Raw genomic sequence first — 20,701 nt, forward strand, 5'->3', positions numbered from 1 at the left:
CAGCAAAGAACACAAACAATCATCCTGAAATGATTTCCTACAAGTGATATAACCAACAGGCATATCAAACCACTCAGTGAAATCAAGCTCTCAGACTCCCAGATTATAAGACTGCTCATGTGACTCTTCCCTCAAACACCAAACACACAGGCAATTGAAGACATTCTTTGAGCAGGCTACAATGCTGAAAGAGACCTTCCTTAAGAACACTTGGTTTAAGCATATTAGCATGCAGAGCTGGAATTTCTCTTTTTCTTCAGTACTGCAGTGTATTAATCCACAAGAGCTACTCTGACTGCTACAACTGAGAATAGAAGAAAAAATCTGTGTTTCCCAGGGAGTTTCACATACACTACATGAGCAGAGAGAGAATCTGTGTACCTGTGATTACTAGCAGGTCTCCTGACCAGAAAACTACAACCAAGCCAGCTTATCTACACAGTTCTGAATTTTCTTACCTTCTATAAACTGATTCAGGTACTTGAAACCCGATTTCAGTTAGATGTGGATTTGAAGCCCCAGAGTAAATTCCAAGATGTGGAAATCCCCAAGTTGTTTGAAAACAAGAGAAGCATGAAGAGCAGTAAAGTGGCCTCAAGACATCTCAGACTTAAAATGCAACTTCCCCAGATAACTTCCACAAAAACACTATGTAAGCTAACTCTGCAACTGAAAATTGGGGTCATCACAGGAGCCCACAGGATCAGTAGGAGATTGTTGGTCTTTCTAAAGATTGTATGATACCAGCGAAAATCAGAGAATCTAAAATTGCAGGTGAAGTGTCAAGTGTCACCCGCCCAGTGAGCATTTTAAAATAATAGCACCCTGGCTGTAAAACCAGTGATCTTATTAAGTCATTATTTATAGCAGCAATGCTTCCTAGACTGTCAGCATAAGGGCATGAAACTCAATATAGCATTTTCTTTCTCTGAATTAATCTACTATGCTACAGAATCCAACTATTTTACTGCATATGGTATGAAGCGTTTTAATTACCAGCTACATGTCGTGATACAAATCCTAAGAATGAAAAATTATTTGGAGGTCTTCCGGCTACTCCGAAACAGCCATCATTAGTCTAACAGAAAGACAGCAATTAGTGTGATCCAGTCAAGAAGATTCATTAAAAACAGCCAAATTACCTTATCTTAACCAATTCTCCTGGGCATTAAGATAACATCATTTTGAATTTCCTATCCATTTTATCCAGTGTGTGCTCAAGTTAATTGCTGCAGGCCCAACTATCCCCACATGTACTTGCCATACAGGGCTGTAGGACCAAGACAACAATACTTTCACCTTAATTCACATTTTTAATAATAGAAATTAAAACAGAAATCCTTACATAAACAACTGAAAGCAAAACACTGATAAAGAACTGTTTACCTCTGTGCTCTCCTCTTCTTTTACTCTTCGTGACTGGAAAACAAATGTATTAAGATGTGAGCTTTACACACTAAAGATCCAGAAGTACTAACAAATAATATTAAGACAGAATATCTTGCAGAGTGTAAATGTCTCAGCACAAACAGAAGTTACCTTTTCCTGAGAAAAAGCAGCTTTGCCTTCCTCACTCTTTTCATCCATTTCATCATCACTCCATTCCCAGTCCCCATCTTCTGTTTTATGGAGGTGACCACTGGAACCTGGTACTCGTCTAACCTATGAAAACATTAAGTGTTCTCCATTATACAGACATCTTAAGTCTTCACTAGTGTTCCAGTTAGTTGGTAGCTCCACATTATTTTTATTCTACACGCTTTCATTAATTTCCTAGAGTAATCACTGACATACTGGAATAACATCTGACCTCAGGGGTCATCACTGGGCCAGGGGGAACAGCTAACTTATGTAAAATTCATATAGGAAAAAAGATTTTGTATATATTTAACAACTCTTAGGACCAAGCTGAAGCAGACGAGAACTGCTTACTCTCAGCTAATCCCTTCATTTCAAGAAAGCTATTCAAGGTGCTAGAGGTTATGCAGACAAGGTCATTTGTGGGACACAAGTCTTAAGAACTTTAATTATTCTGCTAAAAAGCTTTAAAGTGTGTAAAAGGTATTAAAGATACTTTTAAAATAAAATTCTTCTAAAAAAAAAGAAAAAAAAAGCAGCTGCACACAGTGTGAAAAGGTAGGCAGGTATGCACCACTCCACACTAATTGGGCAAATGCATGTAAATCAGGCAGCCTAATAAAGCATAACAGGAGCATGCAGCAGCTAAATCAAAAAATCAAATACCCTCTGATGCCACCTTGCTCTTTTTCAGAGCCTGACAAAATGCTTTTTTTCCCAGGGTTCTGCTCAGCCTATCTGAGCAAAACAAAAGAACATCCAGCAATTCCTACCACACCTTAGCATGAATTCATGAGCCTCATGAGATTGCTGGAAGCACAGAACAATAATCAGAAGCCCCATTGCTATTTAAGTTAAAATCAGTTTCTCTAATTATTTTACACTACTGAACCAAGATACAAGATACAGTTCACACTGCACAACTTCAAATGCTCATACAGTTACGTTCCCCAGCACTATGAATCTGTACGGTCTGTAAGCAAGTATATCCTTTTAAAGTATTAAAAAAGAACAAAAGTTATTCAGAAAAATGGTCAGTATATTGGTAACAGAAAGAAAGGGAACAAAGCTTTAGATGTTCACAGCACACAAAAGTGAGAACTAACTCGGCAGAAACAGTTTCAGGCCAAGAAGGAGAAGACACCTAATAAAAATCACCTCCAAAACAAACTGTAATATGAGCTAAATGTCCTTAGCTCAAAATTGTATATACTCTTTGCCAATATCTATGGTAGCATGTAACAGCCTCATTCAAATTCGGTTTCACAGCTTTCTGTCTGTAATGTTTTCCTGCCTTGCTCTGAAGTATACTGAGCATTCCTCATGCTACTGCACATACTTCTTACTACTCTCTTCCTGCCACTGAGCATCCTTCACTCTAGCACCCTCACGGCTGGTGGCTGTGATGGAAAGCCATTCTGGCAGCACAGCTACTTCACAAAACAGGAAGAAGTATGTAAAAAAGTCTGATTTCTGACTAGAAAAACTACTTCTCTTTCAACATGATGAAAATTATGTAGAGACTAAGCTGACATTAAACTTGCTCTAAACCTCACCCCAAATGAAAATTGTGGAGGACACTAAAAGTCTGAGCACGTGAGTTTCTAGAGAACTGTGTGATGCAGATATTGACTGTTTTCTGAAGCTGTTTTAATAAAAACCTGTGTGCTCCAGCTATTTCTCTACTGGATTTCAACTGAGTACAAGCTGGGAGCTGGCAGGCCTGACACCACCACAGAAGCAAGGTGAGTATGCTCTTTGGAGCCTTCTTTGAAAAAATTGTACATGCACAAGCAGGTATCTTGGTGTCCCTGTCTGTACTTTTTACCACTCTTCCTTCACTCCCAGTGCACCCATCTGCTCCTCTCCTTTCCCTTCTATACATGTAAGACTGAACTAGAGGAAAGCATAAAGGTTCTTGTGCCTCCACACACTTCCAGGCCTCCTTCAGTTCTTGTGCCACCCCTCCTTACATTTCTTCCCTGCAAAACCCAATAAAAGTGCTTCAGTGCCCTGCTCACCCTATTTCCCCTATTCTTTTCCCCTATTCCCCCTATTCTGCAAACCCTGTAGTTGGGAAGAGAGGAAAACTAGGGGAACACCCCACTCCTTCACTTGAAGGATCCTACACGATTTTTCTTATTTCCCATACAAAGCTCCTAATGCACTAGTTTTAGCTCTAGCTGTCTCAGAGCTTGGTAGAAGGAGCTCCTCTGTGTCTGGGAGGGAGGAGCAAGCAAAAGTAACTGGAACCAGCAGCACAGCAGTTTTGTACTTTGCTGTGATCAGCCCAGGCACAATCAGTGAGCTCTTGCCCTCTAAATCATCAGGGATGATAACAGATAAAAGGGATTCTAGCAGGCAACTCCCCTGGTGCTTGTGGGTATGAATTATAGTCCTACAAGGAACAGCTCTGATGCAGGCTTTTATTTAATAGCACAAGTATTTTCCTGACATCTATATAAAAACCTGTGAGAAGACATCAGCCACAACCCAGAACACGCTTTCCAAATAGAATACAATAGAATGGTTTACAGACACATTCACACACTGCCTCATGCACTAACCAAAATCTCTACTGCATCCGTTTCCAGTTGTTCTGAAGACTTACTCTAACTAGAAAGATTTTAATGGAGCTTAATGATGCTGGCAGAGTGCTACAGGAGAAAGCTTTACTGATGAAGATGAAGTGCGTTTCAAGTTTTTAAATAGATTGCCTTTTAATAAGCAATAAACAAATGGCTCAAGGAAAAGAAAATAATTTACTTCAAAATAAAATATCGTGTTAAATTAAATGATTTTCTTGAAAGCTGTCTGAAGGCAGAAAAATAAAAGTCTAAACTTGTAGTACGTTCATCAGACTGATTCCAACAGCATACGTATTCTCAGGAAAGAAATCATAATCTCAGCTACAGCAAAGTACCCAACCTGTCCAGCCCTAAAAAATGCAAAGGTGTTGCATTTTTTGTATTGGTATTGGTATCGGTAGGTATTGGTAGGTGTGCTTAACTCTTACATTACTTGCTAAATGAAGCTGAACAATTTTTGATTAATAGTAGCTTTACTACTAGGCTCTGTTCTGGTTAAAGCCACAAAGACTAAGTCACATAGGGAGGACATGTCTCCTAGGTGCAAGATAGAGCAAGACACGAATACACCATGTTGGCAAATCAGATTCTTGCCTCTTTTCCCATCATAAGTCTGAAGACCTTTTACCACATCATAATCAAGTTTTCTGACTTTTTGGACTAGCTGTTGAAATGTTCATCACAGAATCTGGTAAAGCTCTATAAACCTCGTGTCCTTACAGGCCTAAACAACATTCAACACAGGGAAAACATTCCCTGCAAATACACTAAGAGCAATTAAAACAAGCCTTTTTAAAAAAAAAGGAACGAAGAGCAATTGCTAAGTGGCACCACTACTGTAATTGCTATGTTTGAAGCACTTCTTTCGATTGGCGTGGGAACAGAGATAATATTTCTCTAGGTGATATTCTCTCATCGTTTTCAGTTTTGATCATTTCCTTTCCATTTACAAACACAGATGTGGAATATACAGAAGAATTTTGCTGAACAAGTTAAACATACATGTATTAAACTGTAGCACATCCATGCACTAGACTGTAGAGGGATAAGGGATAAAAACAACAGCATGAATCTGTGCCACTGTTATTTGATGTATCTGTAGTAAAAACGTTATGGTATGCCTGTTGGGGGAGAGGGAGGGAAAGAATTATCTTGTTTTCTCCCATCGAACTGTAGTTCCCTATCGTATGAGCACAACTAACACAGGCAGCCAACAGATGCAGCAGTGTGCACAGCAGTCTGTGCAAAAGTGAGCAAAGAAAGGGGTCCTCCTCTCAGTTCAGGCCAGCATACGTGTCCTCAGGTCTGTGGTGATGCACCACAGGGCACATTCCCCAGCAGCTGCTGGAGCCACCGTCCCTGCCACATCGAAGGCTTCAGCCCGGACAGAGCATTGAGGATGCAGCTCTGCAAGCCTCAGGTGGCAGGGAGGGCCTGGGGCCTCTCCCTAAGGAGGAGGCAGACTTTCTTTGCTGCAGGCATTGTGTATGTGTTGTTGAAGAGCTGTGTCGCCAAGCAAAGGAGTTACCGGAAGAAGTCGGCAGGCCACGCAGCATCAGAGAGAACAGGAGAGAGGCAGGACCTTCTCAGAGACCCTACAGTTTCAAGAGCCCCAACCCCCAGCTGCAGTAGAGATGTAGGCAGAGGCTGTGCCTAGCAAGACAGTAAATGGTGACTCAGAAGAAGGCTGGAAGCCGGTGCCTTCAGGCCCCAGGAAAAAGGCTCCTGCTCCTCCTGAAGGCTTGCAGCTGTGGAGCAGGTTCACTGCCCTCAAAGCTGAGGAGGAGCTGGGCGTGCTTTCAAGCAAAGCATCTGAGCTGATGGACCCCAAGCCACACAGGAGCACTCAGAGGAATTGGTAAGTGATAGCAGTGGGTCACTGCCTGCTGTGGGGGACAGAGGCACCCATCTGCCAACCTGATCCGTCACCTACAGAGGTTTGCTACTTGCCAGTGGCTTGCATCTGAGATGGCATGGAGAAACTGCAGAGGCTTGTTCAGTTCTCTACTACCCCCGCTGCTCTCCCATGTGGGCACCAATGATACTGCTAAGGGCAACTTGGAAAGTATCAAGTGTGACTACAGAGTTCGGAGGGCAGTGATCAGGGGTATGGGGGCCCAGGTGCTTTTCTCCTCAATCCTGCCAGTAAGGGGGAAGGCTGGGAGGAGGAGTGGATGGATACTGCATATCAGCAATTGGTTGCATAGCTGGTGTCAGCAACAAGGTTTTGGTTTCTATGACCACGGGACTCTGAGGAGCAAAATCTGCTTCAAAGAGACAGGATCCACCTAAGTGGGGCAAAAGTGTATTTGCCAACAGGCTGGCCAGTGCGGTAAGGAGGGCTTTGAACTATGAACCACAGGGGAGGATTACCAGCAGCCATGTGAGGTAGCCACAAAGGACCTGGGGGACCTGGAGGACAACAGGCTGACCTTGAGCCAGTAACGTGCCCTTGTGGTTAAAGCCAATGGTAACCTGGATAACCTGGGCTGCATCAGAAAGAGCACGGCTAGTAGGCTGAAGGAGGTGATCCTTCTCTATTCAGCCCTGGTGAGGCACACCTGCAGTGCTGTGTCCAGTGCTGGGGTCCCTAGTACAAGACAAACATGAAGCTACTATAGCAAGTCCAGCAAAGGGCCATTAAGATAATTAAGAGACTAGAGCACCTCTCATGACAAAGCACAGAGAGGTGGAACTGCTCAGCCTAGGGAAGAGAAAGCTCAGGGCAGATCTTACCAGTGCACATAAATATCTGAAAGGAGGGTGTAAAGACTCTCTTCAGTGGGGCCCAGTGACAGGATGAGAGGCAATGGGCACAAACTGAAACACAGGAAGTCCCATCTGAACATTAAAAAAAAAAAAAAAAATCTTAAAACTGTGAGGGTGATTGAGCACTGGAACAGCTTGCCCAAAGAGGTTGTGGAGTCTCCTTCCTTGGAGATACTCAAAAGCCATCTGGACAGGGCCCTGGGCAGCCTGCTCTAGGTGACCCTGCTTGATCAGGGGGGTTGGACTGGATGATCTCCAGAGGTCCCTTCCAATCTCAACCATTCTGTGATACTCTGGGAGGAGAAAAAATTATCATCTCAAGACAATAATGACGGAAGTTCAAGTCTCCAGGACAAGCACGGTTTGATGACATAACTTACGGGTGAGTACTACATAGTTCTCCAAAGATGTCATATAATGACCAAGAAACACAAAGAAAGGCCAGTGTTTGTGCGCCCTATTTATCAACACTTTGATGAGATTCAATGATGCTTTACCCTTGAGAGAAACCTCTCTCTTCTTCTGATTATCTTACAAAACCATCAAGCATAGCATTTCAGTCATATGATCTATCCTGCTGCACTGTATTTTTCCTCATTCACATGATCTCCCATTCCTGTTTATGTATGGACAATTAAAGTGTCTTCCTATGTCCCTTCGTGTTCAGATTTTCAAGGCTGTAAACACGTTCTGAATTCCATATTCTTGTCCAAATCCAGATAACTCCAGATTGATTAGTTCCAATTCAATGATAAATGCCCTTTCATCGGTTTTCTTATGTGCTAGCATAAGAATGTCTGTCATGAGTGGTACTAGACTACAGCCATTTACCCAAGTTGCTTTCAGAAGTACTGGATGAACAGTGAGGAAAAAAAGCAGACTCTGTTCCTCAGCAAAGCACTGGCTATCTGGACACAAATAGCCCTAGTTCACAACTTCCTTTTGTGAACCAGAACAGTACTAAGTCACTCAAAAATTCTTGCATCACAACTAAGTAGCTGGAAGAGCTTTTTGAGGTCTTGATGTCCTGAACTCCCAAAATGCAGGTGGTCTTTGTTCTGTGAGGGCAGGTGCAAAGGGAGCTTGAGACAGACTTCCAAATACAAAAGCATCGACCAGCCTCAGAAAACATACAGCTTTTGCAAGTGAATCTCAAAGCAAATGGAAGGTGAGTAACCGTCTGAACTGTGGTCTTAGCAAAAGTATCTACAACAGGGTAATATTTAGAATATTGTAAATAGGTGGAATTATACTATTGGTTTATCAGTTTAGATACTACTAGAAGACTGATATAAAAAGGTATTATGTTTGCATTTGGCCTCTATTATTACATCATCATAGCAGTTCAAATTGTTCTATATATTTCTCTTGGTTTGTTGGTGTAGGCTTCCCATTTTACAGAAATAAATAAAAAAGGACAGATGAAGTGATTTATCCAAAGCCAACAAGCAAATCTGTGACAGATCAGGGAACTGAAACAAACTTTTTACACCTCTACAAAAATAAGGAGGAAATTCTTTTCTGGGGCATGTAGTAGTATATAAATGCAATTTCTTGATCAGCTTTAGTAGAAATATGCTGTATTGACAGGTCTTTATGCAAGGATTACATCTCTCTCAGTAGAACCATTCAGAGGAAAAGGGAAACAAGTTAAAACATGTGCAATTCTAATTTGGCTTTTATTGTTTTAGAAAACCTAAATGCTCCTTCCAAAATAGGAACTAAACTGATTCATAACTTCAGCTATTACAGAAAACAATGAAAGCCTTCAGCCTTACAAAGACAAATTAACACGTATTAGAAAACATATTTCACATAAATCAGAAAAACACACAGGGAATAAAAAATGAATTTGAATGACTGGCATTTAAACTGCACCCAACACAAAAGCAGCTTGGATCATTGTAATCTGCAACCAAAGGCAGTTTGTAGGAGGAAAAACTTTACAAGCTGCTGCCAACATTACTACAGCTGTGGAAGAAAGACAATATGAACATCAGCTGGAACAGAGAATGCTTGACGAATTAGTGAGTGAAAAGATCGTGACTACCACAAAACATTGAATATCAATTTATTATTACTGTGTATGCTGTTTCTGGTCAATGGTTATTCTGATGGCATATACCAGAGTTGCAAAGACTTGAGAAAAAATTGAGCTGTTGACAGAAGTATTTTCCTCACCCTTTCAAAGCAGGGCACAGATAATTAATATTCCAACCCACAATAGCATGCATGAGCTTTCCAGGAGAACGTCTGCTTAACCAGATGAACCAGGGCAACTTTAAACCCTGTCTATCAAAGGTTAGCTCAAATAAGGCCATAACCCAAGCCTGCCTGACACAGCGAGAGCTCCGGCATCAGAATGCAGAAGCTGCCCACATTCCCCAAAGCTCAATGAAAAAAGGCTACAGCATAAGGAAGCAAAACAAATTCTTGTCTTCTAGGTGCTGATGTACTTGCTATATGTACATGTTAGAGAGACTGGGGAAAGAAGAATCTATTATTCATCACTGATTCTTTTGCTTCTGCAATCTCTTACAAGTTTATTTTTGTGGGAGGGAATGAACAAGGAAGGGAATGAACATTTTCTGAATATTAAGATCTTTCTATTTCCTTATTCACAACTATTCAGAATAGCTGAGAACTGGGGACACTTGCAGATTTGGCATTTTATTTCATTATCTAATTAAAAAAGACACTATGGGATATTAGTACATACCTGCATTAAAAAATACTGCAATTCATACATGGCATACCACATGATCTAGATCACATTAAAAATCAGTTCTTTCAATAACAGTAATATTATGCATCTATTGTCTTTTTCCTCACTCTACAGAAAGACTACAGGACTAGCAATCTTGGTCATCCTAGTATTTCAAGTATTTATGCTACTCCTATCAATGTCTCTAGCAACTGAATATTTGGGATGGAGTCCTGGGCAGACTTAAAACAACCTTTTTAACTTTGCCCCAGAAAAGAATAAAAGGTGACCTGAAAGTATGGTAAATGAGATGTCTTTACATAAGCAAAATTGACTGCACTAATGAGCATTAAGCATTCCAGTAACAAAAAGGTACCTTCTTGACTTTCTGTATGTGGGAAACATAGGTCACAAATTCAATTATGTTTCTGAATTCTTGGAGAGGGACAAACATGAAGACCCCACCCATCTAATATACCCCTGTGAAAATCGTTGTGGAACCCTAATACTGCTCCCTATTGATTTTTAGATAGAGAACAGCCAAATCCATTCTACAATTTGCACTCACTGACCTACAGAAGGCAACCCATACTTCTGCTGCTTGTTCGATACACATCCTTCTGGAACTACTGCAGCCCATCAAATCAAGCAACTTAGCTTTTCCTGCAGATAAAATTGTCTTCCTTTTTCCCACTGATGCCCTTCTGCTAGAGCTGCCACTACGGTCTCCAAGATAATACACAGTCCCACGTGCCATGGAGATCAGGAATGACAAGCTTGTTATTTAAACACCTCATCTTCTTTTCCATTTTCTGCAGCCTGCCCTAGTAAGAGCTCAAACTGACTTTGAGGTAGAAAAGGGAATGACCTTAAAGATCTCTCCCTCTTCCAGACACAGACATGCTTTCTCTGCAAGACTCCATGAAAGGCACGGCACTTCCTGCATGCTTTGTTCACTACCACAAAACGGTGAGCACTTCCGTGACAGGACAATAAAGAGCATCAGAATTTTATGTAATAGTCATGAGTGCAGCAAAGATGAAAGAAACTTTAGCTCAGAAAGAAAAGATAATACTCCTTAGAGTTGTTTGACTAAATATTCTGTCCATTTCAGGAAATCCTATTAATTTACTCCTGGATTTCAGGAGCATTTTGAAAAATCAAGGTGAAGGAAATTGGAATCGGCCTGGTGGCATGTTCTCAACATGGGGGAAAAATACCCACAGTCAATAACCATTGAGTCTACAGAAAAGGAGACAAGCAAAACAATCAAGTGGTTCTAGAAAAAGGTATGAAACCTTACAGAACTCTTCCTCATAAGAATCTTTTATTGCTTCAAAAAGCTCTAAATTTCTATTTCAGACAATTATTCTGCTTTTAAAAAGATCATGCTGCTAAATATTACTCTTAAGAACCCTTTCCTATTTATTGTACTCAGTTACTCTCACCAAATATTTATCATCATTACTTCAGACAGCCTTTAAAATGACAGTAAAATAAAAGCTACCAAAGTTTCAAAACACTGTTTCAACTAGCTTTTATAGCATAAGGAAGTACAGCAGCTCTGGAAGTTCAAAGACCAATGACTCACAAAAATCCAGAAGCCAATCCTAAATCTCTCTTCGTAGAAACATAAAAGCTTTAGTTTCCTAAATAATAGGCAAAGGCTAAGAGCACACAGTTACAATCACCTGACAGATGGCAACTTCATAAATATGGAAGTAACTACTGTTTTCCACCCTGCATCTTGGTGTAACATCAGTTACACACCCTGGCTTCCTCAGCAAGAGGTGGAGTAACAGAGAATGCAGAGCATTAACACTGGGCATAAAGACATATGGACTTAAGGCAAGAGGGGAACCACCAGACACAAGAAAGACTCAGACACAAACTGGAGTTCCAGAAGAAGCTGCGAAAGCTTGCTTGCAAACATACCTCCTCTTCTCTGGCATGCTCAAAAAGATGCCCTGATACAGGATCATCTAACAGGCATGGCAATACAGAGTCTTGGCAGAAAAATGCTTACATGCCTGAGGCAAATTTCAAAGGAAAGACTGGCCTAAAAATGCAAGTACATCAATTCTGGAGTGGTAAAAAGAATTCCAAACAAATTGGATATCAGCTCTTTGCTTCCTGAATAAATTAGTCCATCATCGAAATTTCCTAATGCCCTCAATCAAATTTGCATGGTCATGCCATTTTTTTCCCCAAGATTTTGAAAATACATACTATGCTAGGCAAAATTCTACATGAGGAAAACTGCAAGCTAATAGATTAAAACAAATTAAAGCTTGAGCATTTGTTGTTTTGAAATATTATAAATGATCATCAGAATCAACATTTTTTCTGTGATTCCTGGAACTTAAACATCAAAGACAATCACTTCATCAATTGTAAAAAACAATCTTTAGTGTGCTTCACTTCATTAAAATATTTAGACACATGGTACAGAAACCTGTGGTCCAGCTGCTCTCTAAAAACTTCATAGGGAAATCTGGTTTGTTCAGGACAGCTTGAATGACAGATGAATCTGTCAAAAGATGGGGGAAAAAAAAAAAAGCCGACCAACCAGAAGAGTGTTTTCACACAACACTCTTACACTGTGAAAATGCCATATGGACTAAATACATAATAGGTTCAAAAGTGAATGGATCCATCAGTTGATATCTAACATGATGATATGCATGTAAACATTAAGCAAGCCTGCCAAGTCTTATTGCTAGAAGCAAGGAGGAACCAGTCAACTGATGTTGCACATCTTAACCTCTCTCTAACATTGTGCTAATTGTTGCTGTGGGAGACAAGACATCCCCATTACACAGATCCCAGAAGTTCTTGGAGAAAAGATGTGCTGACTTTCTCTTAAATTACCAAGTAGTACAGGTACTTTAAAGAGTTAAAATAAAAGAAGCCTCAAAAGCTTTCGCTTCTGATGCAACTTTATAAAGAGTATTTACCATGCCTGTTTCTCCTGTTATTTTACAGGAAAAATGATGATGAGAAATAGGACATTACAGAATATGGCTTTAGCACAGCGTTCTGCTCTGCACATGACTTCATCCAAAAAACAGACCTGTTCCTCTATGCACATTTTAAGTCTGTAGAGCAATCAGATTTTATAATTTTTGCCTTTAGCACTCTTGCAAATCTTTCCTAAATGTTTTCCCCGAGATACAAAAGCAAATTTCAATCCCCACATCTTTGCATTTATTTGCACCCCAACGGAATGAAGAAAATTACCATAATGTCACATTTATCCAACCACAGTATAAACCTTCTGCTTAAAACAGTGATACATTTAATCACAGCTTAGCGCTTTGGGTAGAAGACAGATCTTGGAGAATTTATTTTTCTACAGGATATGTTCACACAAAAGAACATCAATCTTTTTGCATAAAAACATCTACATTGTAATCACATTTTTTTAAGAAAGTATTTGAGGTTCAAGACGGAGTATGAATTCCCACATATATACATCATTCTTTGTACGATGGTTGAGGTATTCCAAGAGAAGGTTAGTCCCTATTCAGGCCAGTCTCACACATCATGTGAAAGTCTTAAAATCATTATTGACTACTCTTAAGTTTCCGTGAGTTTATTAAACTGAGAAGTCTCATTTTTATTCTAATGTAAGCCAAAAAATTCTTCAGACTTGAAAGTGCTTTATGCAGCTAGAAATCTTTTTTTCTTCCTCACCATGATTTATACAGACTACCTTATTAAGGGGATGTACCACTACCTTTCTAAAGGCATTTCTGCTTTGTAGGAGTCAAAAGGTGCTAAAATACTATAGTAACTTAAGCCTCTTAAGCCACTCTGCTATGCTTTGTTGCTATGTCTGCTATGTTTGTATACCACAAATATAATTATGTGAAAATTTTTCCTCTTAATTTTTCTTTTTCTCCTACTTGGAGCAGAAGTTAAACACAACTTTAAATGTTTCATGTTCGTGTACAGGAATAGCCAGGGGAGGAAAAAAAAAGTCCACAGGCCTGAGATACTGCTTTGACAACAAGCGTTTAATCTCGCATGGAAGCTCTACTTCTGAGTTAACTAAATCAACCTTTCAGGGCCAAACGCTAATCAAACTCCCATCTCAGAATGAAAATTAGGTGTGCAAACCATCACTCAGGACTACTATAACCCCTTCCCTTTGCAAGGGCTTCTGCTGAGGTTTGTTGTGTTACAACTTTCATAGCATGGAGAGCTCCGAGCTCTCCATTATGCTGCCCACAACTAAATGTCATGGAAGCTTTCCTGGGGAAAAAATTCATGTATGCAGAAAGGACAGATAAGGCAGGTCCTGAACCTTCAGAATTCAGAAGAGTTAACATTCATACATCCATTCATCACAAAATTAATCATTGTTCCTTCTCTACATTGTATAAACATGCTTAGGTTTTACACAAATAGTGGACTGAAAGCACACAGATGATTTAAGGCTTTGCAGTTCTTGAAAAGCTACTTTAGATATTTAAGGCAGGTATATTCCATATGTAAGAGAACAGAACTTCCTGAAAGAAGAACATACAAAGAAGCAAACCCTGTTATTTGCTCTACACATCACCATGCTCTAAAGTTTGAAGGTTTAAAATTTCAGTGTTTCAAGGTGACCTAGCTGTAGGAGGAAGCAACGCATCATCGGCACTTCAGATGTCCTGACTCAGGACAAGCACAAGAACATTCTTGCATACATCTCCATCTCATTAGAAAGATACAGGAACATCAGTTCCTTCAATTCCAAAGCAATTCCAATTCCAGTTGGACTCCCTCAATCCAAAGTCAACTGCAACTACTAGTGTTTTCAAATATGCCAACACAGAGAAGTCGCTATCCCTTTTAAAATTTCCTTTTAGTAAAAAGGCCAAGAATGTTCATTTACTTTGGGGTCAAGCTTTTGTAAACTAAGTTTTGATCCCACATTATTTTTCTTCAATAATTTAATAAACTGTACCTCTGCTGGAATTAAAATATGTGCTCACCCCTATCCAACATACCCTTTCAAAACAACCATTAACTGTTTGCTCTGAAGTGTGTTATATCATGCTTATGGAACATTTACCTTCAATGAAATAGGTCAGTGAGGAAAAATTGAGTCACTGGAGCAAATTTAAAAATATTTATTTCTTCCTTAACGCAGCAAAGGAAAGAATTGCAAAAGATGAAAAGGCTAAGTCTGCTAGGAATAGAAAGAGGAGAATCTTGGGGGAAAAAAAAGCTACGTGTGCAAATTACTAGTTCAATTGCTATTGGAATAAACTACACTGGTAAAAAGTTGAGAGATGCAAGATTATTACGTTTTCTTTCATAAGTGAGTACTGCATAAAGGAGATGGAAGATTTTGAATTATATAGATGGACTTCAACTCTCTATTGGTTCTTCAAGAGCATCATTTCTTAAGGAACAGAACAGCTTAAGTGGATGTAACACAAAGATCAGAATTCTGTTAGAAAAACAGAAAGATAGTCTGCTTTATATATTTATGATACCAGTTTGTTTTTATAGCCAAACACAGACTGTATCATGCTCACATGACAGCAAGTGTGACACTCGGTGAAACAAGAAGGCAGGGCCCCTGTGAAGAGACGATGGCCATGAGAACTTACCTGCGCTCACAGCTTCCAAATGGAACGTGGGGGAAACTATCAGAGAGAGGAAAACAGCAGCATGAAAAGCCAAAGGGGCTGGAGGGAATGAGCACAATACATTACTAGAGAAAACGCTGAAAAACAGGTACAGAAGCTCAGTGTACCAAACACCCACCTTCTCCCCAGTCTCTCCGGGAGATTCCCTGTCCAAAGGCCTCCTTTGGCTCCTTCACCAAGTCTCTCCTTGCTGCGATAAGGCTGCTTAGAGACAGCAAAGTGCAGCAGCTCAAACTAAGGAAACTATTGTCACATGAAAATCTCTTAAACAAGTACAGGTGATTCCTTGCATTTTGCTAATTCTGCCTTCCAAAACCATGCGATTTTGTATAAATTTATGCACATACACACAATCTGCGCTCCAGCACATGAATCTCAAATTTTAACCTGATTTTTTTTTTGAGAATTGCAGTGTTTTGCAGAAATCCCAGTAACATGACAAATATGCAGGGTTAGCAATTCAATATGGCTTTTCATTTTCAGACAATATTTTTCCATTTATTAATTTACTATATAAAGTTTCATTACTGAAATGTACTAACAGTAAGTCACTCACTCTCTTTAATACACATGTTAACAATAGCACTTTCAGGCACAAATGCGTACCTGTACTGAGGAGGACATTTTCAACCAACTGGGTAGAAGAGATGCAATGTTTCTCCAAAGTAACACTTCCCCTCAAAAACACAAATCCCAAATGAGCCATCAGGTGATACCTAACAGCGAATTCATATATGTGGAAAGTAGCTCATTTATTTCCCTCCCCCTCCACCCCATCAAATTAGAGTGCTAAAGCAAAGAAGCTAACCTGCAGAAATAAAAGAAAACCATGTAAAAATATAATCTGCAAAGTAAGTAGGCAGCCTGAAAGATGAAGAAGAAAGATAAAGATTCAGATCTTTAGACTTTCTGGTTATCTTTCCTAGCTATTCAGCTGAATGACCATCATGATATTCAATCACTACTAAAAGGCTTTCTGTTAGAGGGAATTACTGGATCCTCCTTTTGTAATCAGCATTTTCCAAACCCACCATCCTGTTCCATCTTCCAGGCTGTTTGTTTGCTTAACTGACCAGAGGGGAAAAGACAGAAGACAAATATAGACTCATTTAGAGCTTTAATTACTCAATAGTAGAAGACTCGTTCCGAGGTGGGTTTCACAGTGATATGGCCAAGTTGATGAGTATTTAGGAAAATACCCTATTAATATAGAATTCAAAGAAGAATTTACTATAATTTACACTTTCCCTCAAGTTCAAAGGTTTGAAAATACCATTTCAAGGGGAAATTCTGAATTCTTCCCTTTTCTATTTATTTCTTTTTCTATATTTTTTCCTCATTTACTTATGTATATTAGAAAAATTACTATAAAATATCTATTCTGCATCCCACACAGATGTCAGAAATTCAAGTTTATTCAAGACTAAAAAAAAAATTAAGCCAAAATGAAAATTTGAGTACAGTTCTCCAAAAATGCTTATAAGTAGACAGGAAAGTAATGAACATAAATCCCCAATTTTTATAAATCCCAATTTTACATTTTAATCAGATATCAACAACAAGCGTGCATTCAAACAGGCTTTAGCATTTAAGATTGCAGACCTCGAGCCACAGTGATGCTTTCGCAGCCTGCATTATTTCACACGTCACTGAGCGCTGCAGCCTGTTCAGCACTGTATGTCACAGACACTGCCGCCCTCTGCTGGCTATGACGTTCCCGCACCCCACGGCTAGGACGGACACGTCTTTGTCAGTTATTCGTTTGAAATTTTGGCCTTTCACATTATATACTATATTACTTAATGTTTGCCTGAGTATGCACAGTTTGAATAATCTTACCCACGAGCTACTCTTCAGTACTAAACAGGCCTTTGCATATGCGCTATTACTATTGCAGCATATCTGTCTGCTCTGCCTCTCTGCCTTTAACCTACCTGTTCTGATTAAACCTTAAAGTTTTCAGCTTCTGCTGAATTTAACTTCTTGAGCCAGGAGCACTCTTCAGTTAAATTAATTCTGTTATAATACCACTGGGTAGCATAACCCCAAGGATGTCCCGCTTGACCTGTACTTCCCTGGCAGTTTTCCCCAGGACCTTCAGGAATATCACCAATATCAAGCACAGAAAGAATAAAATTATATATAACAAATAGCATGAAACTTTATGTGTTTTATTTCTAAAAGCTTTACAAGGTCTAATCAGGGAAGATTATTTACTTCTCACTTCTTCCAGAGTGTTGGTCTGGGTTTTTTGTTTGTTTGTTTTTGCCACCTTGCTTTTTAGAACTAGGAAGGCTAAAGATTCAACTTACATGAAAGCAAAGATCCTGACGTAGTTATTTCATTAGTCTTCCAGCAAAGTGGTGACGGAGGGCAACACTGCTTCTGAGCCACCTTGCGACCACACACTCCTCTTTGGGACTCATATCCCCGCGTGAGCTCCTGACAAACTTCCCAAGAATGAACAAAATCACAAGCAACCTCCACCGTGCTGCCGCGGCTTCCCCATCCCCCAGAACTCCTTGCTACTTTAATGAACAAAGACGAGGCAGAAAGGTTTCTGCTGCCACCTTGCTCGAGAGAGCACAGTGAGAAGCCTCAAAACACTAAGCTGGCATGCTAGCTGTGGCAATGTAGCTGCATTGACAAAACAATGATTTGGGCTACAGACTGGGGTGAGATTTAATAACAACAGCTAATTTCATTCAATCTTTTCCTACTTAGGACACCAGTTAAAATCCAAGAAAGGCAAGAAGCAAGAACTATCTGTCATTGAGTATCATGGGAGTGAAGTTGGAGGCTTCAGTTCTTGGAAGGCAAATGTAAGCAAAGCTAGCGCTTTCCTGCACGTTCTCAGCAAGAGACAAAAAAACAAACAGTTATGAACCGGTAGGAGAAGACAGCACTATCTGTACTCGCAGCTAGTTACAAAACTTACTTCCCGATCAAAGAATCTACCACCAGCATCAGGCCTGAGCTTCCTCTATCCTGCCTTGATTCTTTAAACCAGGACTCTTTCAGCAGAGCCCCTAAGAATACACTACACTTGCATTTCAGAGTAATGGAACTCTTCTCCAATATTAAAAGTTTCAACAGAATAGATAAATGCCAAATATTTGCAGCTAATGGTCTAACCAAAAAGCTTTAGAGCGTTAAAGCTTTAAGTCTCATTATACACCAACCTCATGCTAGTCCATGTTCTACATCTTTTTTTATTTGTCTCCAAGTTTTAACTTCTAGGTATAACTGAATCATGTTTGGGCCTTTATCATAATCACCAAGGTATCAGCCAGATATTTACACCAGAACCCTCAGGGCATTACAGCGTTTTAAGCTGTGATGTTCCAAAAACAAATCTTTCAGCGATGCAGTTGCTGAAAGAAGCTGCCAAACCAGCTGAAATGCCTAATGAGAGACATGTAACAACGAGCTTTGGGAGCAGGGACATTAATTCAGCTACTGCCAGAAATGATTCCACAGGTCACAAACACATTAACCAAGAAAAGAGGTCAATGCTGTTACACAAAAGACAATCACACTTCACTACAAAATTGAACCCTCAAGTTGAACTATGATATTCTAAAAAGCAGAAAACACTATCCAATAGAGGAAGAGGGTTGCTTTTCAATGATTAAGACAGATCATGTGAGCTTTTAAGTCCTGACAGAACAAGAAATACAAGTCACTGTGAAGATGCACATGGCCATCTGAAGCACAAAGACTCTGAATTGAATCAACTAATTTCACACACTGCTTTATTTTGTACGAGATCAGCTCAGTATGAAAAAGAACAAACGCAACTTTGCAAATGCTACACAAATGGCAAAAACGTCCTGTGAAAGAAAGGATGGACATACCCACGCTCTGTATGAAGTTCCTTGTATCTCACGGCACAACTTTATTTAAGTATCTCTGGCAGAAATGCTGAGAGCAATCTATCTGAAGGACAAAACAAAGCTGATGCAACAGCAAGTGTCTGCCCCGAAAATTGTTTCCACTTCTACTACTCACCAACGCAGGCATTACCTTTTGATAATGTGAATTTACATTTTCTGCAAATCTACAGTTTGTTTTTACTTTCAGCAACTTCTTGAAAACAAACAAGAAGCCAACACAGTCTGAGTGCCAGTTTCTCCTCTAGTTTTTCTAATTTAATCTGACACATTGCAAATCTGAGTTACGCTTTTTTTCATTTGTAGCAGTTCCCTGGGTAAATTGAAGATTTAATCCTCTGCGATGCAGTGTCCTCCCTCACACAAATCCTTGCCAATGCATACATGATCATTTCATCTAATATAAAAGCAGGAACTTAGTGCAGAGTAACAAAGATAAAAACAAAGCAAGGAAGCCAGAACACTTCTGAAAGCCATACTACTTACAGTTGAGCTGCTGTTTTCCAGAAAAAGTGTTCCAGTAGGACACCTGTCCCTTCTCAAGACATCAGCATTGATGAAATAAGCACTTCTTAATGAATCTCAGTATCACAGCAATGAAATATAATTTTTATTAATAATTTGAACTTGACAAACTAATGTAGCTCTTTGCTTCACAAAAGGTCAGGAGCCCAGCTGTACTAGCACCAATCTTTGGTGAGATGCTTGTATCAGAATAAATCCATCACTGAAACTTCACTGTGTTGCAAATGTATGCCTTGTTGAGGTGGTATCAGATTGTTAGAGCTGTCCAAGAAACCTGGGGTCTAGTATTTTCCCCCATTAAACATCGCTTCTGTAATGCTAACATGCTATTCAGGTCCATTTCCCTAAATCTGCTATGCTACAGAGCTAGAATTCCAACAGTCAATATGGATATATCTACTGAAATTCCAATAAAAGCTGTTATCACATGAATTATCTCTTTATGCTGAATGTCAAGAGATTTTTTCCAGTAACTTACAACCCTAAGGTCTGAAGAGCTTCTATTAATGGTGTAAAGCAATACCACCTTCCCAAAAGTAGAATTTAAGCCCAATTATTATTCAAAATTGATTTTAACTAGTAGCATTTCAGACAGCTATAAAATGAAATGCAGATACATGTTTTCCCCTGTTCACTCTCTAAAGCTGGCAGTCATACAGGAGACGTTCAAAATTAAAGAAATAGGATTATAAAACCACAAAATTGACACCGAGCCTTTGGGCATACAGGGTACTTGCAGTTATAATTAATTTTTTAGTGTGACTAGATTTTGAAACTGACTGTGGAATTCTGGGAGCTGTTTATAATTTTCCTCCTCTATTCTACGAGAGTGATTTTAGTCACAAATGAACAAAGACTTAACATTCAGTCCAAAATTAAAACTACTTTGACATGTCTTAAAACATGAATTTATGCAACAGGCTAGCAAGAGTTTAACAGGGATGGACACAGCCCTGATCCAGGCAGGTCAGAGCAGGCTGCTCTACCAAAACGCCAGGT

The 20,701-nt window shown here is 39.6% G+C and overlaps 1 protein-coding gene across 2 annotated transcripts in view; it reads right to left on the reverse strand.

The window, feature by feature from the left end:
• The window catches only part of STK39 (serine/threonine kinase 39), a 105,595-nt gene that overhangs the window by 44,710 nt on the left and 40,184 nt on the right, over window positions 1-20,701 (reverse strand). For both annotated transcript variants that reach the window (XM_026094063.2, XM_026094069.2), the window contains exons 11-12: window positions 1,540-1,662; window positions 1,387-1,419 (exon numbers count right to left, since the gene is read on the reverse strand). In XM_026094063.2, coding sequence (XP_025949848.1) covers window positions 1,387-1,419; window positions 1,540-1,662 — 156 coding nt within the window. The remainder of the gene's footprint in view (window positions 1-1,386; window positions 1,420-1,539; window positions 1,663-20,701) is intronic.

This window comes from Dromaius novaehollandiae, chromosome 7 (assembly GCF_036370855.1).
Source record: "Dromaius novaehollandiae isolate bDroNov1 chromosome 7, bDroNov1.hap1, whole genome shotgun sequence".
Taxonomy (NCBI): Eukaryota; Metazoa; Chordata; class Aves; order Casuariiformes; family Dromaiidae; genus Dromaius; species Dromaius novaehollandiae.